Source organism: Bombina bombina, chromosome 6 (assembly GCF_027579735.1).
Source record: "Bombina bombina isolate aBomBom1 chromosome 6, aBomBom1.pri, whole genome shotgun sequence".
Taxonomy (NCBI): Eukaryota; Metazoa; Chordata; class Amphibia; order Anura; family Bombinatoridae; genus Bombina; species Bombina bombina.
The window spans coordinates 978,230,433-978,252,502 of NC_069504.1; the positions used below are offsets into that span (position 1 = coordinate 978,230,433).

The 22,070-nt window shown below is 38.8% G+C and overlaps 1 protein-coding gene across 1 annotated transcript in view; it reads right to left on the reverse strand.

Annotated features, from left to right (window-relative positions):
- The window catches only part of MGAT4B (alpha-1,3-mannosyl-glycoprotein 4-beta-N-acetylglucosaminyltransferase B), a 798,965-nt gene that overhangs the window by 12,301 nt on the left and 764,594 nt on the right, over window positions 1-22,070 (reverse strand). Inside the window, exon 14 of the mRNA XM_053718640.1 lies at window positions 10,256-10,368. Coding sequence (XP_053574615.1) covers window positions 10,256-10,368 — 113 coding nt within the window. The remainder of the gene's footprint in view (window positions 1-10,255; window positions 10,369-22,070) is intronic.

Here is a 22,070-nt window from a genome sequence, read left to right on the forward strand (position 1 = left end):
TTTCTATTGGGCTCCACTTTGGCATTAGCACAAATAGCACAGCTATCTTCCTCTGAATCAGACATGTTTAACACACTAGCAACTAAACTTGCAACTTGGAAATACTATTCAAGTAAAATACTATGAAAACGTACTGTGCCTATAAGAAACACAGAAAGATTTATGACAGTTGAAAATTAATAAACTGAAAAGGTTATAGCATCAATCTTTGTAAAAAACACAATTTAGCAAAGGTTTGTTCCCATTAGCAAAGGATAACTAACCCTGATAGCAGAAAAAAAGTTAAAGAATAAACGTTTTTTATCACAGTCAACTACAATCTCACAGCTCTGCTGTGAATGATTACCTCCCTCAAAACAAGTTTTGAAGACCCCTGAGTTCTGTAGAGATGAACCGGATCATGCAGGAAATACAATGAGCTTCTGACTGAATTTTTTGATGCGTAGCAAAAGCGCCAAAAAAGGCCCCTCCCCCTCACACACAACAGTGAGAGAGATCAGTAAACTGTCAGAATTAGATCAAGCAACTGCCAAGTGGAAAAATAGTGCCCAAACATTTTATTCACCCAGTACCTCAGAAAATGAAAACGATTTTACATTCCAGCAAAAACGTTTAACATAAATTAAGAGTTATTAAAAAGCCTGTTGCTAGCCCCTGCAAATTAGGCTAAAGTCTTATGTACACAGTGTAATTCCAGTGAAGTACCATTCCCCAGAATACTGAAGTGTAAAATATACATACATGACATTATATCGGTATGGCAGGATTTTCTCATCAATTCCATTGTCAGAAAATAAAAGCTGCTACATACCTCTTTGCAGATTAATCTGCCCGCTGTCCCCTGATCTGAAGTTTACCTCTCCTCAGATGGCCGAGAAACAGCAATATGATCTTAACTACTCCGGCTAAAATCATAGTAAAAACTCTGGTAGATTCTTCTTCAAATTCTACCAGAGAAGGAATAACACACTCCGGTGCTATTATAAAATAACAAACTTTTGATTGAAGGTATAAAACTAAATATAATCACCATAGTCCTCTCACACATCCTATCTAGTCGTTGGGTGCAAGAGAATGACTGGGAGTGACGTAGAGGGGAGGAGCTATATGGCAGCTCTGCTGGGTGAATCCTCTTGCACTTCCTGTTGGGGAGGAGTAATATCCCAGAAGTAATGATGACCCGTGGACTGATCACACTTAACAGGAGAAATCTTCCTTTTTTACATAGAGATGCTCAGGTGATATTCTCTTGTCAGTTTTTATAGTTATCCTGCATCACTTTCAAGTGATTTAGCATATGAGTAGTATGTCCCTTTATTACCATTGAGGTGGGAGGGTTTTTAAGGGCTCTTGGAGTTTTGGGAATCTTTTCCTCCTCCTAGTGGCCAGGAGTGGAATTTGCAGGAGTAATAGCTTTTGGACTCTCACCCCCTTTATGGAAACAAAAGTTTCTAATTGTACATTGTTCTAAATTCCCATTTCAATGAGAGATAAACAGATAAGCTTAAGGTACTAGGTGCTTAGTAAGTGTATCCAATTGTAAAGTCCATTCCTAAGAAATAGTTCTAAGGATAATATGTAATTAAACTAAACAATCAAAATGTTTACAAAATGGAAACATAACAGAGCATCATCACTGTTGATAGAGAACAAAACTATATAAACAGGATTTTTATTCAAGAGCCTAATGGAGTTTAAAGTTCAAGGTTTAGTTTGGTATCATAAGCGTGAATCATAAGTAGGGATTGTGATAGAAATAGAACCACATAATATAATATCATGACAACCTTTATAGGAAGAGTTATTATAAAGGGAGAGGTAACCAAAAAAAAAGGGAGGGAAGGAGGGATAAGGTCTTCCCAAAGATAGTGCTGTAATTTAATGGTGTCTTTCTGATCTAGGGGTTAAATATCATACATGAGTGTGAGAAGTTAGATTATTGAGTGACATCTTGCTCCTGGTCTAGTTTCATCATGTTGTAATAAAAATCAAGTCTGTCAGTTATAAAGTAAAAGTATCTTTCAAGTGAAAGATTAGTCTGAAGTTGGTCTTTCACATGTCTAAAGTAGATGCTGTATATTTTTTCCATTGTCTAGGTATTAACTGTCTGGCACTATTTAAAGATATCTGCAACAGCGCTGCATTTGTCTTTGAGCTTAATTTAGCAATCCTATTGAATAGAAAAGGTAAAGGGTCCAGAGTAAGCTTACAGCTAAGGATGATATTAATGAAAGTACAGACTTCTTGCCAAAATTGGGTAAGCTTGGGACATTCCCACCAAAGATGAAAAAACATAATTTATGCTTACCTGATAAATTCCTTTCTTCTGTAGTGTGATCAGTCCACGGGTCATCATTACTTCTGGGATATTAACTGCTCCCCTACAGGAAGTGCAAGAGGATTCACCCAGCAGAGCTGCATATAGCTCCTCCCCTCTACGTCACTCCCAGTCATTCGACCAAGGACCAACGAGAAAGGAAAAGCCAAGGGTGAAGTGGTGACTGGAGTATAAATTAAAAAATATTTACCTGCCTTAAAAACAGGGCGGGCCGTGGACTGATCACACTACAGAAGAAAGGAATTTATCAGGTAAGCATAAATTATGTTTTCTTCTGTTAAGTGTGATCAGTCCACGGGTCATCATTACTTCTGGGATACCAATACCAAAGCAAAAGTACACGGATGACGGGAGGGATAGGCAGACTCTTTATACAGAAGGAACCACTGCCTGAAGAACCTTTCTCCCAAAAATAGCCTCCGATGAAGCAAAGGTGTCAAATTTGTAAAATTTGGAAAAAGTATGAAGCGAAGACCAAGTTGCAGCCTTGCAAATCTGTTCAACAGAGGCCTCATTCTTGAAGGCCCAAGTGGAAGCCACAGCTCTAGTAGAATGAGCTGTAATTCTTTCAGGGGGCTGCTGTCCAGCAGTCTCATAAGCTAAACGAATTATGCTACGAAGCCAAAAAGAAAGAGAGGTAGCGGAAGCTTTTTGACCTCTCCTCTGCCCAGAGTAAATGACAAACAGAGAAGACGTTTGTCGGAATTCCTTAGTTGCCTGCAAGTAAAATTTTAGAGCCCGGACTACATCCAGGTTGTGCAGTAGACGTTCCTTCTTTGAAGAAGGATTTGGGCATAAAGAAGGAACAACAATCTCTTGATTGATATTCCTGTTAGTAACTACCTTAGGTAAGAACCCAGGTTTAGTACGCAGGACTACCTTATCCGAATGAAAAATCAAATAAGGAGAATCACAATGTAAGGCTGATAACTCAGAGACTCTTCGAGCCGAGGAAATAGCCATTAAAAATAGAACTTTCCAAGATAACAACTTTATATCAATGGAATGAAGGGGTTCAAACGGAACGCCCTGTAAAACATTAAGAACAAGGTTTAAACTCCATGGTGGAGCAACAGTTTTAAACACAGGCTTAATCCTGGCCAAAGCCTGACAAAAAGCCTGGACGTCAGGAACTTCTGACAGACGTTTGTGTAACAGAAGCTGAGATCTGTCCCTTTAATGAACTAGCAGAAAAACCCTTTTCTAAACCTTCTTGTAGAAAAGACAATATCCTAGGAATCCTAACCTTACTCCAAGAGTAACCTTTGGATTCACACCAATGTAGGTATTTACGCCATATCTTATGGTAAATCTTTCTGGTAACAGGTTTCCTAGTCTGTATTAAGGTACTAATAACTGACTCAGAAAACCCACGTCTTGATAAAATTAAGCGTTCAATTTCCAAGCAGTCAGCTTCAGAGAAATTAGATTTTGATGTTTGAAGGGACCCTGTATCAGAAGGTCCTGTTTCAGAGGTAGAGACCAAGGCGGACAGGATGACATGTCCACCAGGTCTGCATACCAAGTCCTGCGTGGCCACGCAGGTGCTATTAGAATCACTGATGCTCTCTCTTGTTTGATTCTGGCTATCAATCGAGGAAGCAACGGGAAGGGTGGAAACACGTAAGCCATCCTGAAGTCCCAAGGTGCTGTCAGAGCATCTATCAGGACTGCTCCTGGATCCCTGGATCTGGACCCGTAACGAGGAAGCTTGGCGTTCTGTCGAGACGCCATGAGATCTATCTCTGGTTTGCCCCAACATCGAAGTATTTGGGCAAAGACCTCCGGATGAAGTTCCCACTCCCCCGGATGAAAAGTCTGACGACTTAAGAAATCCGCCTCCCAGTTCTCCACTCCCGGGATGTGGATTGCTGACAGGTGGCAAGAGTGAGACTCTGCCCAGCGAATTATCTTTGATACTTCCATCATAGCTAGGGAGCTTCTTGTCCCTCCCTGATGGTTGATGTAAGCTACAGTCGTGATGTTGTCCGACTGAAACCTGATGAACCCCCGAGTTGTCAACTGGGGCCAAGCCAGGAGGGCATTGAGAACTGCTCTCAATTCCAGAATGTTTATTGGCAGGAGACTCTCCTCCTGACTCCATAGTCCCTGAGCCTTCAGGGAATTCCAGACGGCACCCCAACCTAGAAGGCTGGCGTCTGTTGTTACAATTGTCCAGTCTGGTCTGCTGAATGGCATCCCCCTGGACAGGTGTGGCCGAGAAAGCCACCATAGAAGAGAATTTCTGGTCTCTTGATCCAGATTCAGAGAAGGGGATAAGTCTGAGTAATCCCCATTCCACTGACCTAGCATGCACAGTTGCAGTGGTCTGAGGTGTAAGCGTGCAAAGGGTACTATGTCCATTGCCGCTACCATTAAGCCGATTACCTCCATACATTGAGCCACTGACGGGTGTTGAATGGAATGAAGAGTGCGGCAAGCACTTTGAAGTCTTGATAGCCTGTCCTCTGTCAGGTAAATCTTCATTTCTACAGAATCTATAAGAGTCCCCAGGAAGGGAACTCTTGTGAGTGGAACGAGTGAACTTTTCTTTTCGTTCACCTTCCATCCATGTGACCTTAGAAATGCCAGCACTAACTCTGTATGAGATTTGGCAGTTTGAAAGCTTGAAGCTTGTATCAGAATGTCGTCTAGGTATGGAGCTACCGAGATTCCCCGCGGTCTTAGTACCGCCAGAAGAGCACCCAGAACCTTTGTGAAGATTCTTGGCGCTGTAGCCAATCCGAATGGAAGAGCCACAAACTGGTAATGCCTGTCTAGGAAGGCAAACCTTAGGTACCGGTAATGATCTTTGTGAATCGGTATGTGCAGGTAAGCATCTTTTAAATCTACAGTGGTCATGTACTGACCCTCTTGGATCATAGGTAAAATTGTCCGAATAGTCTCCATCTTGAACGATGGAACTCTTAGGAATTTGTTTAGGATCTTTAAGTCCAGGATTGGTCTGAAAGTTCCCTCTTTTTTGGGAACCACAAACAGATTTGAGTAAAACCCCTGTCCCTGTTCCGATCGTGGAACTGGATGGATTACTCCCATTAACAAGAGCTCTTGTACGCAGCGTAGAAAAGCCTCTTTCTTTGTCTGGATTGTTGACAATCTTGACAGATGAAATCTCTCTCTTGGAGGAGAGTATTTGAAGTCCAGAAGGTATCCCTGAGATATTATCTCTAGCGCCCAGGGATCCTGAACATCTCTTGCCCAAGCCTGGGCGAAGAGAGAAAGTCTGCCCCCCACTAGATCCGATCCCGGATCGGGGGCCCTCAATTCATGCTGTTTTGGGGGCAGCAGCAGGTTTCCTAGTCTGCTTGCCCTTGTTCCAGGACTGGTTAGGTTTCCAGCCTTGTCTGTAGCGAGCAACAGCTCCTTCCTGTTTTGGTGCAGAGGAAGTTGATGCTGCTCCTGCTTTGAAATTATGAAAGGAACGAAAACTAGACTGTCTAGTCTTGGCTTTGGCTTTGTCCTGAGGCAGGGCATGGCCTTTACCTCCTGTAATGTCAGCGATAATCTCTTTCAACCCGGGCCCGAATAAGGTCTGCCCTTTGAAAGGTATATTAAGCAATTTAGACTTAGAAGTAACATCAGCTGACCAGGATTTTAGCCACAGCGCCCTGCGTGCCTGAATGGCGAATCCTGAATTCTTCGCCGTAAGTTTAGTAAGATGTACTACGGCCTCCGAAATGAATGAATTAGCTAGTTTAAGGACTCTAAGCCTGTCCGTAATGTCGTCCAGAGTAGCTGAACCAATGTTCTCTTCCAGAGACTCAATCCAGAATGCCGCTGCAGCCGTGATCGGCGCAATGCATGCAAGGGGTTGCAATATAAAACCTTGTTGAACAAACATTTTCTTAAGGTAACCCTCTAACTTTTTATCCATTGGATCTGAAAAAGCACAGCTATCCTCCACCGGGATAGTGGTACGCTTAGCTAAAGTAGAAACTGCTCCCTCCACCTTAGGGACCGTTTGCCATAAGTCCCTTGTGGTGGCGTCTATTGGAAACATTTTTCTAAATATCGGAGGGGGTGAGAACGGCACACCGGGTCTATCCCACTCCTTAGTAACAATTTCAGTAAGTCTCTTAGGTATAGGAAAAACCTCAGTACTCGTCGGTACCGCAAAATATTTATCCAACCTACACATTTTCTCTGGTATTGCAACTGTGTTACAATCATTCAGAGCCGCTAACACCTCCCCTAGTAATACACGGAGGTTTTCCAGTTTAAATTTAAAATTTGAAATATCTGAATCCAGTCTGTTTGGATCAGAACCGTCACCCACAGAATGAAGTTCTCCGTCCTCATGTTCTGCCACCTGTGACGCAGTGTCTGACATGGCCCTAATATTATCAGCGCACTCTGTTCTCACCCCAGAGTGATCACGCTTACCTTTTAGTTCTGGTAATTTAGCCAAAACTTCAGTCATAACAGTAGCCATATCCTGTAATGTGATTTGTAATGGCCGCCCAGCTGTACTCGGCGCTACAATATCACGCACCTCCCTCTGAGCGGGAGATGTAGGTACTGACACGTGAGGCGAGTTAGTCGGCATAACTCTCCCCTCGTTGTTTGGTGAAATTTGTTCAATTTGTACAGATTGATTTTTATTTAAAGTAGCATCAATACAGTTAGTACATAAATTTCTATTGGGCTCCACTTTGGCATTGCAACAAATGACACAGGTATCATCTTCTGAATCAGACATGTTTAACACACTAGCAAATAAACTTGCAACTTGGAAATACAATTCAAATAGAATAATATTAAAACGTACTGTGCCTTTAAGAAGCACAGAAGATCTATGACAGTTAAAAATTAATAAATTGAAACAGTTATAGCCTCAATCCTTGTAAACAACACAACTTTAGCAAAGGTTTAATCCCATTAGCAAAGATAACAATTTCTGAAAGCAGGAAACAAATTACAGAATAAAAGTTTTTATTTCAGTCAAACTATAATTCTCACAGCTCTGCTGAGAGAAATTACCTCCCTCAAAATAAGTTTTGAAGACCCCTGAGCTCTGTAGAGATGAACCAGATCATGCAGGGAATACAATGAGTTGCTGACTGAAATATTTGATGCATAGTAAAAGCGCCCCTCCCCCACACACACAGCAGTGAGGGAGAACAGAAACTGACAGAAAAAACAGATTTAAGCAACTGCCAAGTGGAAAAATGGTGCCCAAACATTTATTCACTCAGTACCTCAGCAAATGAAAACGATTTTACATTCCAGCAAAAACGTTAAACATAATCTCTAGTTATTAAACAGCTTTATGTATTTCTTACAGTGTAATTCTAGTGAAGTACCATTCTCCCAGAATACTGAAGTGTAAAGTATACATACATGACATTATATCGGTATGGCAGGATTTTCTCATCAATTCCATTGTCAGAAAATAAAAACTGCTACATACCTCTATGCAGATTCATCTGCCCGCTGTCCCCTGATCTGAAGTTTACCTCACTCCTCAGATGGCCGAGAACAGCAATATGATCTTAACTACTCCGGCTAAAATCATAGCAAAACTCTGGTAGATTCTTCCTCAAACTCTGCCAGAGAGGTAATAACACACTCCGGTGCTATTTTAAAATAACAAACTTTTGATTGAAGATATAAAACTAAGTATAATCACCATAGTCCTCTCACACGACCTATCTAGTTGCTGGGTGCAAGAGAATGACTGGGAGTGACGTAGAGGGGAGGAGCTATATGCAGCTCTGCTGGGTGAATCCTCTTGCACTTCCTGTAGGGGAGCAGTTAATATCCCAGAAGTAATGATGACCCGTGGACTGATCACACTTAACAGAAGAAAGGGAAGCCAATTGCAGTTTCTCAAATGGTGTCCATGGTCGAGTCATAAGGGATCTTCCTCTGTGGGAAGCAAAGTAGTAGTGTAATTGTGAGTACCTGAACCATTTGGTGAAATGAACTCCTGCAATATTCCCAATCAGTCTCTAGATAGTAATCGGGATGAGTCTATTATATGTGTAGATTGGCAAGAAGTGATAAAAGTTGTGTGTGCCCTGCGGGGTGATTTGTATTCCCTGAATAAATTCCTGGTTTCCAAGTAATGGAGTTAAAGGTGAGGGGATTGAGGATAAAGCAGTATGGTTGCCGATAACTTTTGTCCATACTTTAAAATTTTTACGGATTATTGGATTAGTAATTTGTTGAGGATGAAGAGATAGGGGTATCGAACAACAGCTTCCTAGTTGAGAGTGGTTAGTGATATCATGTTCCAATCTAATAAATAGTTGCAATCGATAATCAAAAGCACACCCTTCCAGGATTCTGTAGAGGAATATAGCTGAACGTAAAGGCTTAAATCGGGCACACTAAACCCTCCTAGGTGTTTCAGGGATGTTAAGGTGTATCTGGCTATCCTAGGAGGTTGCTTCCTCCATATGTAGGCATTAATAACATCTTGTAATCTGGGTATATATGGCATTGGGAGGGGTATTGGCACGGTTGAAAGATGTAGAATAATTTGGGTGATACTGTCATTTTTAAAACACTTCTACCTAACAGTGATAACTTTTTGGGGAACCATTCCGAGGTTTTTGCAGAAGTGGTTTATAATAGGGGCTCATAGTTTAGTTCAAGCAGCTTCTGTGTGTCTGCTGAAAGGCATGTTCCTAAATATTTAAGTGATACTTTATTAATAGAGTCACATTAGATAGTTAGGGAAGAAAAGCCAATTGGAAGACGTTCTGATTTCCCTGCATTAACAGTGTAGTTAGACACCATACCATATTCTGAAAGAGTAAGTTGTACACTGGAGAAAGATCGTCTGGAAGATGTAAGAGTTAAAAGTAAATCATTGTCAAGTAATGCCAATTTATACTGTGTATTGCCATCAGACATTCCCTCGATGGTAGGTTAGGAAAGTATTTGGCTTGCTACAATTTCTATCAAGATGACAAACATGGTGCTAGACACATTAAAAATAATAGCAACCTTAACTGTTTGCAAGGATATTCTCTCTCATGTTTACACCAACATGCATGTTCTTTTGAGTGGCTGTTAAAGAGACACAAAACACAATTTTAATCTTTCATGATTCAGACAGAGCACGTTATTTTAAACAACTTTCCAGTTTAGTTGTATGATCTAATTTGCTTCATACTCTTGGTATGCAGTAGATTTGCATACTTAACAAATGCATGATAAAAAGACAATGCATTTTTTTTTCTGACAAATTTAAAAGTTATGTTTATTTCCACTCGCCCTGTATCATGTGACAGCCATCAGCCAATCACAAATGCATATATCTTTATTCTGTGAATTCTTGCACATGTTCAGTAGGAACTGGTGACTCAAAAAGTGTAAATATAAAAAGTTTGTACATATTTTATTAATGGAAGTAAATTGGAAAGTTGTTTAAAATTGCATGTTCTATCGGAATCATGAAAGTTTAAGTTTGACTTGAGTGTCTCTTTAAAGGACAGTGACATCAATAGTGATGGGGAGCATGGGTAAAAATAAGAATGTCCATACTTAGATACCGGCCCCTGTTCCAAGGAGAACTTGGTAATTCTGCTGTGAATGAGATGCTATTCTTTCAACACAAGACTAAGTTTATTGTGTGCCTATAATGTCCCTCTATTGGAATTGTAATGGAATATCTACAAAGCTATAGATTATACCTTATTTTCTGTTTGTGTGAAACAAGCTGCAAGTGCCAGAAAATACCAAATTAGTAACCTTATTTTTATAAAAAGAGCAGCAAATCTGTTCAGAATCCTCTACTATACATATGGAAGTATGCCCCATAGAATGTTTACAATGTGTAAACATATTAACTTTTGACCTGTTTATAAAATACATTTTTTTTTTAAATGGAGTTGACTAATGAGAGTCATAAAAATGTTAAACTTTCTCAACACAAACATGCCATACCTCACTTAAGATGACCCACACAGGAGAATCTGTCTGGATTGATAGACGCAGCGCCTCTAGTGGCCCAAATGAAGAATCCACTTCTCCTTCTGCTATGCCCTTGTTAAAAGAGCCTGTGGAGAGGACAGCAAGTATTATCAAAATGTATAGAAAAAGTATATGAAGAATGGATCTCCCCGATGATAGATAATTAACGTTATTACAATGATGTGAACATGCAAACTTAGGAGGATATTGAATATTTGTTGATAGCATATAGAGAGAGAACAGCATTCACCGTGAAAAAACATAGAAGGTACAAGAAAATAGTCCATACGAGGAGGCCAGAAAATTAAAATTACTTAAATATATTAACAATCAGTTATAGGACCCGTAAATACAATATATTTGATAGTCAACACATGCATAATAATAAGACAGTACTATAGGACTTAATCTGAACTTCAAATGAGTAGTAGATTTTATTCTGACACATTTCAAAGTTATGTCTATATACACTCCCACTGCATCATGTGACAGCCATCAGCCAATCACAAATGCATATACGTATGTGAATTCTTGCACGTGGTCATTTGGAACTGGTGACTCAAAAAGTGTAAATATAAAAACACTGAACATTTTGTTAATGGAAGTAAATTGGATAGATGTTTAAACACTGCATGCTCTGTCTGAATCATGAAAGTTTAATTTGTACTTGAGTGTCCCTTTTTAACCCCTTAATGACCACAATGTACCCTATATGTCACTGGTCGTTAAGGGTTTTTTCAGGACATAATAGCACAAGCCTAGCAAGAACACGCTATTAATGCACTCCCTCCAGCAGGCTTTGTGGAATAGAGCAGTCTCAACGCTGGTGGCAAGACCGCGCTATAAAACAATCAAGTCCCAAAAAAAGGCCAGTGACATACAGGGTACGTCGCTGGTCCTTAAGGGGTTAAAACATGTACAAACTTACAGTTCAAATGAGTATCCACTGAAACTACTGTGTCATCTGATGAGTTTCACATGTGCTTACGCAAAGATGACATCCTTATATTGCTTGCTGCCCAGAAGTTGCTCTGAATATGGCGAGTATTTTTTTCAGTTGTTGGCTGAACTGAGAGAGATTCACCACCACAAATTACTGTGAGAAATTTACTAACAAACTTTTAAGGGATGCAATTCATCTATTTATTTTTTAATTATATTTTTTATAGTAAAATGATGTTTCAAATACAACAAATACAACTCCTACGCATGTCTTGGAAAGATTATAGCATGACTTAGCGCCTAATTTTTTTTAAATGTGCCATAATGGAGAGATAATCTCACCAGTAATGGATATTGCAAGTTTTTTGTTTAAAAGGATACAGAAACCAGAATTATAATTTCATGATTCAGATAGAGCTTACAATTAAACAAAAAAATTCAAATTTAATTATATTATCACATTTATGTTTTTCCTCTTGGTACCTTTTGTTGAAACTTAACTCCAGCTAGGTTCAGAAGCTTACATGTGACTTGAGCACTATATATATATATGTGTGTGTGTGTGTGTGTGTGTGTGTGTAATACTGTGTATGGGCAGGTGTAAAAAAATGCCGTAAAGTAAGAATACTTTTGAAAATAGAAATGTTAATTTCTATTGCAAAATCTAAATCAAATCAATATTTGGTGAGGCCAATCTTTGCCTTCAAAACAGCATAAGATCTTCTTGGTACACATATGCAAAGTCAGGGATTTGTAGGCATATAGTCAGGTGCTTGATTAAAGAATTATACTAAACAGGTGCTAATGATGATCAATTTAATATGAAGGATAAAACACAATCATTAACGGAAACAGAAATAGCTGTGTAGGAGGAATAAAACTTTCGCCTAGATTTAGAGTTCTGCGTTAGCAAAGAGATGAATTTCTGAGGTACATGGGAGAAACAGCAAAGAGATGAATTTCTGAGGTACATGGGAGAAACAGCAAAGAGATGAATTTCTGAGGTACACAGGAGAAACAGCAGAGAGATGAATTTCTGCGGTACACAGGAGAAACAGCAAAGAGATGAATTTCTGAGGTACATGGGAGAAACAGCAAAGAGATGAATTTCTGAGGTACACAGGACAAACAGCAAAGAGATTAATTTCTAGGGTACACGGGAAAAACAGCAAAGAGATAAATTTCTGAGGTACACGGGAGAAACAGCAAAGAGATGAATTTCTGAGGTACACAGGAGAAACAGCAAAGAGATGAATTTCTGAGGTACATGGGAGAAACAGCAAAGAGATGAATTTCTAAGGTACACGGGAAAAACAGCAAAGAGATAAATTTCTGAGGTACATGGGAGAAACAGCAAAGAGATACATTTCTGAGGTACATGGGAGAAACAGCAAAGAGATGAATTTCTGAGGTACATGGGAGAAACAGCAAAGAGATGAATTTCTGAGGTACACAGGAGAAACAGCAGAGAGATGAATTTCTGAGGTACATGGGAGAAACAGCAAAGATGAATTTCTGAGCTACACAGGAGAAACAGCAGAGAGATGAATTTCTGAGGTACACGGGAGAAACAGCAAAGAGATGAATTTCTGAGGTACACGGGAGAAACAGCAGAGAGATAAATTTCAGAGGTAATTGTCAAAAAATAAACCATTAGCATGTCTATTTTTGAAAGCATTCTTACTTTATAGCATTTTTTCACAACTACTTATGTACAATATGTATGTATGTATATATATATATATATATATATATATATATATATATATATATATGTGTGTGTGTGTGTGTGTGTGTGTGTGTGTGTATATATATGTGTATGGCTAACCAAAATCTATTCTGCTGAGGACAATTAGAGACCTAGATGTGCAAACGGTGGCTGTATGGAATCTAACAATGTCAAAGTAACTTTATCAGGGTTTACATTCCGTTTGCTATTTAAGGGCTAGCTTACAAGTGGTGAGATAAGCAATATCGCAACCTCGCCAACTAGCACACATATTACAAATTGAAAGTAAACAATTTTGCTCTATCTCAAACAAAATTTGCACTCAACGGATTAGCATGCCTGAAGACCTAGCGTAAGTAACATAATTACATTAAAATAAACTATTACACTCGTATATACACTTATTGATATAAACATTTATAAAACATATATGAAATATGGAATATGACAAGATATTTGACTGGAGAAACAGCAAAGAGATGGGTTTCTGAGGTATACGGGAGAAACAGCAAAGAGATGAATTTCTGAACTACACAGGAGAAACAGCAAAGAGATGAATTTCTGAGGTACACAGGAGAAACAGCCGAGAGATGAATTTCTGAGGTACATGGGAGAAACAGCAAAGATATGAATTTCTGAGGTACACAGGAGAAACAGCAAAGAGATGAATTTCTAGGGTACACGGGAAAAACAGCAAAGAGATACATTTCTGAGGTACACGGGAGAAACAGCAAAGAGATGAATTTTTGAGGTACATGGGAGAAACAGCAAAGAGATGAATTTCTGAGGTACACAGGAGAAACAGCAAAGAGATGAATTTCTAAGGTACACGGGAAAAACAGCAAAGAGATACATTTCTGAGGTACATGGGAGAAACAGCAAAGAGATAAATTTCTGAGGTACATGGGAGAAACAGCAAAGAGATGAATTTCTGAGGTACATGGGAGAAACAGCAAAGAGATGAATTTCTGAGGTACATGGGAGAAACAGCAGAGAGATGAATTTCTGAGGTACATGGGAGAAACAGCAAAGAGATGAATTTCTGAGGTACATGGGAGAAACAGCAAAGAGATGAATTTCTGAGGTACACAGGAGAAACAGCAGAGAGATGAATTTCTGAGGTACACAGGAGAAACAGCAGAGAGATGAATTTCTGAGGTACATGGGAGAAACAGCAAAGAGATGAATTTCTGAGGTACACAGGAGAAACAGCAAAGAGATGAATTTCTGAGGTACACAGGAGAAACAGCAGAGAGATGAATTTCTGAGGTACACAGGAGAAACAGCAGAGAGATGAATTTCTGAGGTACATGGGAGAAACAGCAAAGAGATGAATTTCTGAGGTACATGGGAGAAACAGCAAAGAGATGAATTTCTGAGCTACACAGGAGAAACAGCAGAGAGATGAATTTCTGAGGTATACGGGAGAAACAGCAGAGAGATGAATTTCTGAGGTACACGGGAGAAACAGCAGAGAGATGAATTTCAGAGGTACACGGGAGAAACAGCAGAGAGATGAATTTCAGAGGTACACGGGAAAAACAGCAAAGAGATAAATTTCTGAGGTACACAGAAGAAACAGCAAAGAGATGAATTTCTAAGGTACACGGGAAAAACAGCAAAGAGATGAATTTCTGAGGTACACGGGAGAAACAGCAAAGAGATGAATTTCGGGAGTATTAAGAAAATAAGACCTGATGGTAGGAAGGGAGACTTTGAAAAAGTTCTGCTTAAAAATTAAGCAAAAATAATTTATGAATTTGAAACCCTACATCCATCAAGCCTAAATGCAGAAGGTGACCTGAATATATTCTATTTTGGGACACAGTAATGTTGCAATTTTAAGAACTAAAAGAGTTGGCGACATATAATAATTCATTGACTTTACATTGTTATAGGTTAAAGTTACAATTTATAGAAACTTACTTAAACATAGTCTTCTAAATAATACATGTAGGTATAAGTTCATTTGTATATAGTTTATTTTCATGAATGTGAAAAGATGAACTTAAAACATTAAAGCAACATTATTGAAGAATGAAATAAAATTATAAACTAACTCATTTTATAGAACCACCATGGTCTGATGGTTAGGAGCAAAAGCCCCTCAGTTTGATTCTACCTTAAGATAACTTTTTTCTTTTTTTAGATCTATTTAATTAGAAAGATCTATATAAAACTTTAATATATGTAGGTAACATATTATTATTAATATATAATTATAAGTCAAAGTAAATATGTCCTGCATATGAAGCTGGAATAGCGGTTTGTCTAGAACTATCAAAGTTTAGTGGTTAGGAATTTAATTTTTCATATAAGGTGTAAAACACCACACAGTTAATTTTGGGGCTGGGTATCTTTATTTATTATTTATTTAATTGTGAGTTAATGTTTGCTAAATAGATGAGAAAATACATGTAAGATAATGTGCAACTGAGAAATAGGAGTAGGTGAATCTTTCCCAGTTGAAAGGGATGGAATAATAAAATAAAAAATAACACTCTGCATCCCATATTGTTTTGAAATATGTTAACGTTAGAATTTTCTGATCTTCTGAATTGAAACTTTGGTTCAGTGGTAAATTAGTTACTTTACAAGTGAGAGAAAAATGAAAGACATAGGTTCAAATCCCACTAGTAACATTAATTTTAAATGAATTGTACATGACATTTTCATATTTTTAGAATACTGTGTCTTTTTTATAGGTAATTATTGTTTATTAAATAAAATAATGAAATATTGAAATTATGGTACACAATGAAGATAATAGGTAAACCTCCACATAAGGCTAAAATAAGTAAAAGAACTCTGGGCAAACCGATAGTTCCAAAATAAGATCAATATTTCTTCTTGGATGATAAATTAAAAAAATTCCCATTGTGGATAATAAAACCTCAAGCACTCTTGAGAACATAACCATCTGAAAAGCAAAAGGAGAAAGAGTTAATTGAAGACAACTTAAAAGGCAACCAAGATAGCCAATCGGGTACTCTTGAAAAAGGTTGATGTAGTTGAAACGCGTAGAGGCATATCCAGATTGGCAATTGTTGGACTGCAAAGCGTGGAGTTGAAAGGCTGAGAGCCGTAGTTTAAAACATCTGAAAAAGACGAGGAGCAGGTGTTCTTTTGGCAGTTGCAAGAACTGCAGAGAATGGCCGAGCGTGTGGAAGATGCTGGGGAGCCGGTAGATGTCAGAAAAACTACAGCCGATTACAATATACCCTGCTACCTAAACATCTGAAACTAACCCACATCCTACGGCAGAGCACAAGGCAAAGCGCTGGAGGACTGGAGCTTTTGGGACAAGTACAGCTCATCTAACTTCCCAATACTCCAGGTACACACCATATCGCTTGATAATGACCTAAGTTAAATAAGGATAATAGTAGGAAGGATTGTGGTATTTGATTTAACAAGAAGTATTGTGACTTACACAAATTAGATGACCAGCACTGGTATTTAGGATATTTAGGGCCAGATTACGAGTGGAACGCAAACGTTATCGGGTTTTCACAATCGTTTGCACGCAGGTTAATTTGTGCTGGTATTACAAGTTGAAAGTAAATGCGTGAGCACAAAAGGCATATTATGCTAGAATGATTACCGTGTCCTGAAAGCTGTGGTTAACTGTTTTGTGAAACAAAAAAGTGTCACAAAACACGTCAAAAATATATTACAAAGTACAGTTACATTCATAATAACACCATCTAATAAAAAATTACTGAAAAAAATGTTTGCACACAAAGGTTACAAGTGCTCAGTGAGGTCTCACAAGAGCGCACTTCCATAGGCTCCAATGGGAGCCTCGTTCTCACAAGAGATTCTGGCAAAATACAGCATTAAATAAAAAGTAAATAATGTTATCCCTTTTTTTAATTTTTTTATTGAGGTTGTACGAAAACAATACAACTTATATGAAATATCATATCATTAAAACAAACATAAATGGTACATTTCAATTTAACAGCTTCTATATAGATAGAAAGATAAAATTACCAATATGAATAATCTTATAGAAAAGACTTTTTTTTTTTTACATGAACTAAAATTAGCAATTTGAGTGGTCACTTTTGGACCTGTAAACAACAGTAAAGAGTAGTTTAGCAATTGGTATTTTAAATGATAGCAAGAGTGAAAATATCATTCTGCTGTGTAAATAATATGGTAAGATATGTAGGTGTATTGCGCTGGATACCCAAGCAATCCTACTACGCTAGTTATGGAAAACAAGGTCAACACCATATTGTACTGCAAGGGTTATTAGTAAAAACAGTAGTTAGGTTGCGGCATAGAAAAGATGAGCCGCATAGTTAGCCCTTCTAAATTAGGAGGTTTATTATGGGGGGGGGGGGGAGTAAGTTGAATATGATGAGTAAAATATATAATTTAGGAGGCTTTTAAAATGTAAAGTAACTGAACCCGCTAAGTTAGCTTCTGTAGAACAGCCCCATCCACACTATTTTGAAGTATCCATAGGACTGAACCAAAGAACAGTACTCATTATATTAGTAGGTTTAATATCTAGAGGGGCTTGATTACGAACTAGTATGTATTAAATAAAAGTATATGTAAAATGCTAAACTAACTAGCGAGTGACTCTGACATTACCCCAAGATTGCAACAGTAGGGTGAAATTCCTAATATAATGAACATATTGGCACTTAATTGTTACATCCATGTTACGTGCAAACTAAAAGGAACAGACCTCAAAACATTCTATGGCATATTTAAAGCTATAATGGATGGAAGAGGAGCTCCAAGTATCCTCCAGAAAGCCCGCCAGTCACCAGAGTAACTGACATAGGTGGGAAGGAAGGGCAGTCATGATCTAAACAGATTAGGTGTATTTATGCTACTCTGTACCAGCCCTAATATATTCATATGGTGGAAATAGATAGCTAATTAACTATAGGTAGATGAGGTAAACACCAAACATAAAAAGATAGTATAATATTCAGTGAACTATATGCATAGGGCTAATGTATATGGACCAGCTTATATCTGCATTATAACTTGCTATAGGATAACACAAAAGGGAGGCTGGAATATGCACCCTAACGCCTAGATTACGAGTTTTGTCGGTAAAGACCTGCGGTGCTAACGAGCCTTTCTTTTCCAGCGCACCCTTAAGACAACGCTGGTATTCCAAGTTTTCTGAATGGCTGCGTTAGCCTCAGAAAAGTGAGCGTAGAGCCAAACTTAGCTCCACTTCAAATCTCAATACCAGCGTTGCTTAAATCAGCGGTAAGATGGAAAAACGTGCTCGTGCACGATTTCCCCATAGGATACAATGGGGCGAGCTGGCTAAAAAAAACCTAACACCTGCAAAAAAGCAGCGTTCAGCTCCTAACGCAGCCCCATTGTTTCCTATGGGGAACCAGTTTCTAAGTCTACACCTAACACCCTAACATGAACCCTGAGTCTAAACACCCCTAATCTTACACTTATTAACCCCTAATCTGTCCCCCCCCCCCAACGTCGCCGCCACCTACCAACACTTATAAACCCCTAATCTGCCGACCGGACATCGCCGCCACTATAAGAAATGTATTAACCCCTAAACCGCCGCACTCCTGCCGCGCAAACCCTATAATAAATTGTATTAACCCCTAATCTGCCCTCCCTAACATCGCCGCCACCTACCTACAATTATTAACCCCTAATCTCCCGCCCCCAACGTCGCCGCTACTATAATAAAGTTATTAACCCCTAAACCTAAGTTTAACCCTAAAACCCCCTAACTTAAATATAATTTAAATAAAACAAACTAAAATTACTATCATTAAATAAATTAATTTAAAACTAAATACTTACCTATAAAATTAACCCTAATATAGCTACAATATAACTAATAGTTACATTGTAGCTATTTTAGGATTAATAATTATTTTACAGGCAACTTTGTATTTATTTTAACTAGGTACAATAGCTATTAAATAGTTAATAACTATTTAATAGCTACCTAGTTAAAATAACTACAAAATTGCCTGTAAAATAAATCCTAACCTAAGTTACAAATACACCTAACACTACACTATCAATAAATTAATTAAATAAATTAACTACAATGATCTAAACTAAAATACAATTAAATAAACTAAACTATAATACAAAAAAAACACTACATTACAAAAAAATAAAAAAATATTACAAGAATTTTAATCTAATTACACCTAATCTAAGCCCCTTAATGAAATAAAAAAGCCCCCCATTTGGAGAGGGAGGATCTTCCAGAGCTAATCCAACGCAGTGTAGAAAATGCCAAAAGAGCAACGCTGTCCATGACGCTGAGAGAATCCCAGATCAGAATGCTACATAAAGATTACATTATACCACGTAGGCTAGCTAAATGGAAACATGGGGTGATGAATGAGTGTAGTAAATGTAGGTTCCGTGACCCGGACTATCTTCATTACTTCTACACCTGCCCACGAGTTCATCAGTTCTGGGGTAGAATAGCCTTATGGATCACAAGGGTAATTAAAATCAAGGTTAAGATAGAGGTAGAACAAGTCTGCTTCCTGAGTTGGGAGGAACAAGACACTAGACACACCTCACTACTCACCACTATGATCCTGATTGCCAGAAAGGTCATACTGAGAGTCTGGACCGAAAGTGCTACTCCCACCTTTACTGCATTTAAACACAACCTACATAAGCAATTACTTACTGAACAATTAGATACCAAAATGGACACTGACAGGAGGCTTAGACACTTCATCACTAAATGGCGGAAGTACATTGACACTCTGCCCTTGGATACACAAAAACAATTACTGCTCCCATTTGCGCATACTGAATACATGTTGACGGCCTCTCTAAGGGGCGAATGGACATTCCTACAACAAACACGAGGGGGCGGGGGGGGGAGAGAGAATATCGCTATCTAAGATGTTGAGACCGCTCTAGGGCTCCTACACCCTCCTGCTTACCCCCTTCCCCTGACCCTTGTGGTCCCTTTGGTGTATGAATGGATAAATTATTATTTTTTTTTTTTTTTTTTCTCTGTCTCCCTCTTCTCCCGGACCGCACAGTATAAATTGAAGCAGCAACCTTATAGAGTTCCGGAATTGGTTGCGCATAAATGTTAAGCGCAAGTGTTGGTGGTTAATTAATGTTTAAGGGGGTTGGGATGGGGAAGGGAAAGTTATTATACTAAAGAAAATCTGTCATAGAATAACTGTAAAAACCAGAAAATGGACCTGAGAGACTGATATATGACATTTTTGTATATTACAATAATCCATACTTAGCTGTACAGCTGCCTATTTACTCATGAAAATGTTGTCTTGGATGCAATGACCTAATTGTATTTGTGCATTATCTCTTGTCCTCAATAAAATAGAATTTAAAAAAAAAAAAAAAAAGCCCCCCAAAAAAATAAAATTCCCTACCCTAAACTAAATTACAAAGTAATCAGCTCTTTTACCAGCCCTTAAAAGGGCTTTTGTGGGGCATTGCCCCAAAGTAATCAGATCTTTTACCTGTAAAAAAAAATACAATACCCCCCAACATTACAACCCACCACCCACACACCCCTACTCTAAAACCCACCCGATCCCCCCTTAAAAAAACCTAACACTACCCCATTGAAGATCACCCTACCTTGAGCCATCTTCAGCCAGCCGGCCACCGATGGGACAGAAGAAGACATCCGGACCAGCAGAAGTCTTCATCCGATCCGGGCAGAAGAGGACATCCGGACCGGCAGACATCTTCATCCAGGCGACACCTTCTATCTTCATCCTTCCGGAGCGGAGCCATCTTCTATCGATCCGACGCGGAGCAATCCTCTTCTTACGATGTCCTAAGGCCAAATGAAGGTTCCTTTAAATGACATCATCCAAGATGGCGTCCCTCGAATTCCGATTGGCTGATAGGATTCTATAAGCCAATCGGAATTAAGGTAGGAAAAATCTGATTGGTTGATTGTAGGTGGCCATAACCTAAGTCAAACGTGCACAAAAATATGCTATGTATAGAGTGTAATTAAACCTTTACTCCCCTCTAGTGGTAGAGAATAGTAGTGACATCTTCCACAATAAGATATAATTTTAAATCTATATTCCATAATGTAGTGTACATGAGAGTAAATTGTCATAGCAAGAAGCGCCCAGAACCAACCAGCAATTCTGAAACATAGATACAAAGCGTGATGGGGTACATTTAATAAATAATTGAGTGAATCATGATGTTTGTTGGCTCTATAAGAAATATGACAAATAGCATGTATATCAAGCGACCTTAAGTGATAACAATACAACATTACATGAACCGTCTGAACATATAAAACTATGTACCAAACAAAACCATAAGCTTGCCACTTAACAAGAAGTATATAAACATTGTCAGTCTATTAACTATAAAACAAGCATTCTGTTCAAGAAGTGAATAAAAGAGTGCAGTCCCACGGTAGTTTAATACATGTTCACCTTCATAACTACACTATCTGATTAGGTGAGCCTCCAGTAGCTGCACACCTCAGAGTATTTATCCCACACCGGATGGCCAGAATAAGCAAAGTCTGTCCCCAAGCTCATGGACTGACTCCAAGCTGAGTCTCAAGTAAAATCTAGATGTTTGGTCAGGAGAAAAGTAATACGTGGCCTTCTTCTCTTGGCGTCTTAGATACAAAGCATAAGCACTGACCGAGATCAGCCCACATGTAAGAGCCCTAGATGTTTGGATTCTCATTGACATTGGCAGGTGAGTAAGGAGGGAGCCGTGCAAGGAAGCACTGAATTCTGGAGCCAAACTTTCAATTCCAGCTTCACGGGACCTACACTGATCGGGCGGCCAGCCCCCAACAGCAGCAATATCTAAGGACTCTGGAGATATTTGAGGACCCACACCTACTAACCTTTTGAATGTAAATTTTGGGAAGTGGCTCTTCAATCCTTTGAGATATCACATACCCAGCCGACTATATTGAAGTTTCTGAAGTATGCAGTAGATGCTGGGGCCCCGAAGCATCACCATTCGTGTTACTATTGTCGGCTGGGCTTAGGTAAGCTTCTTCCTGTAATCCAGCGATATCCGCAGGATCCAGGGCTCTGTCCAGAACTGTGGCAAAGGTAGGCTTATAAGACTCTAGGAGTTTATTTAGTTCGGCTAAGA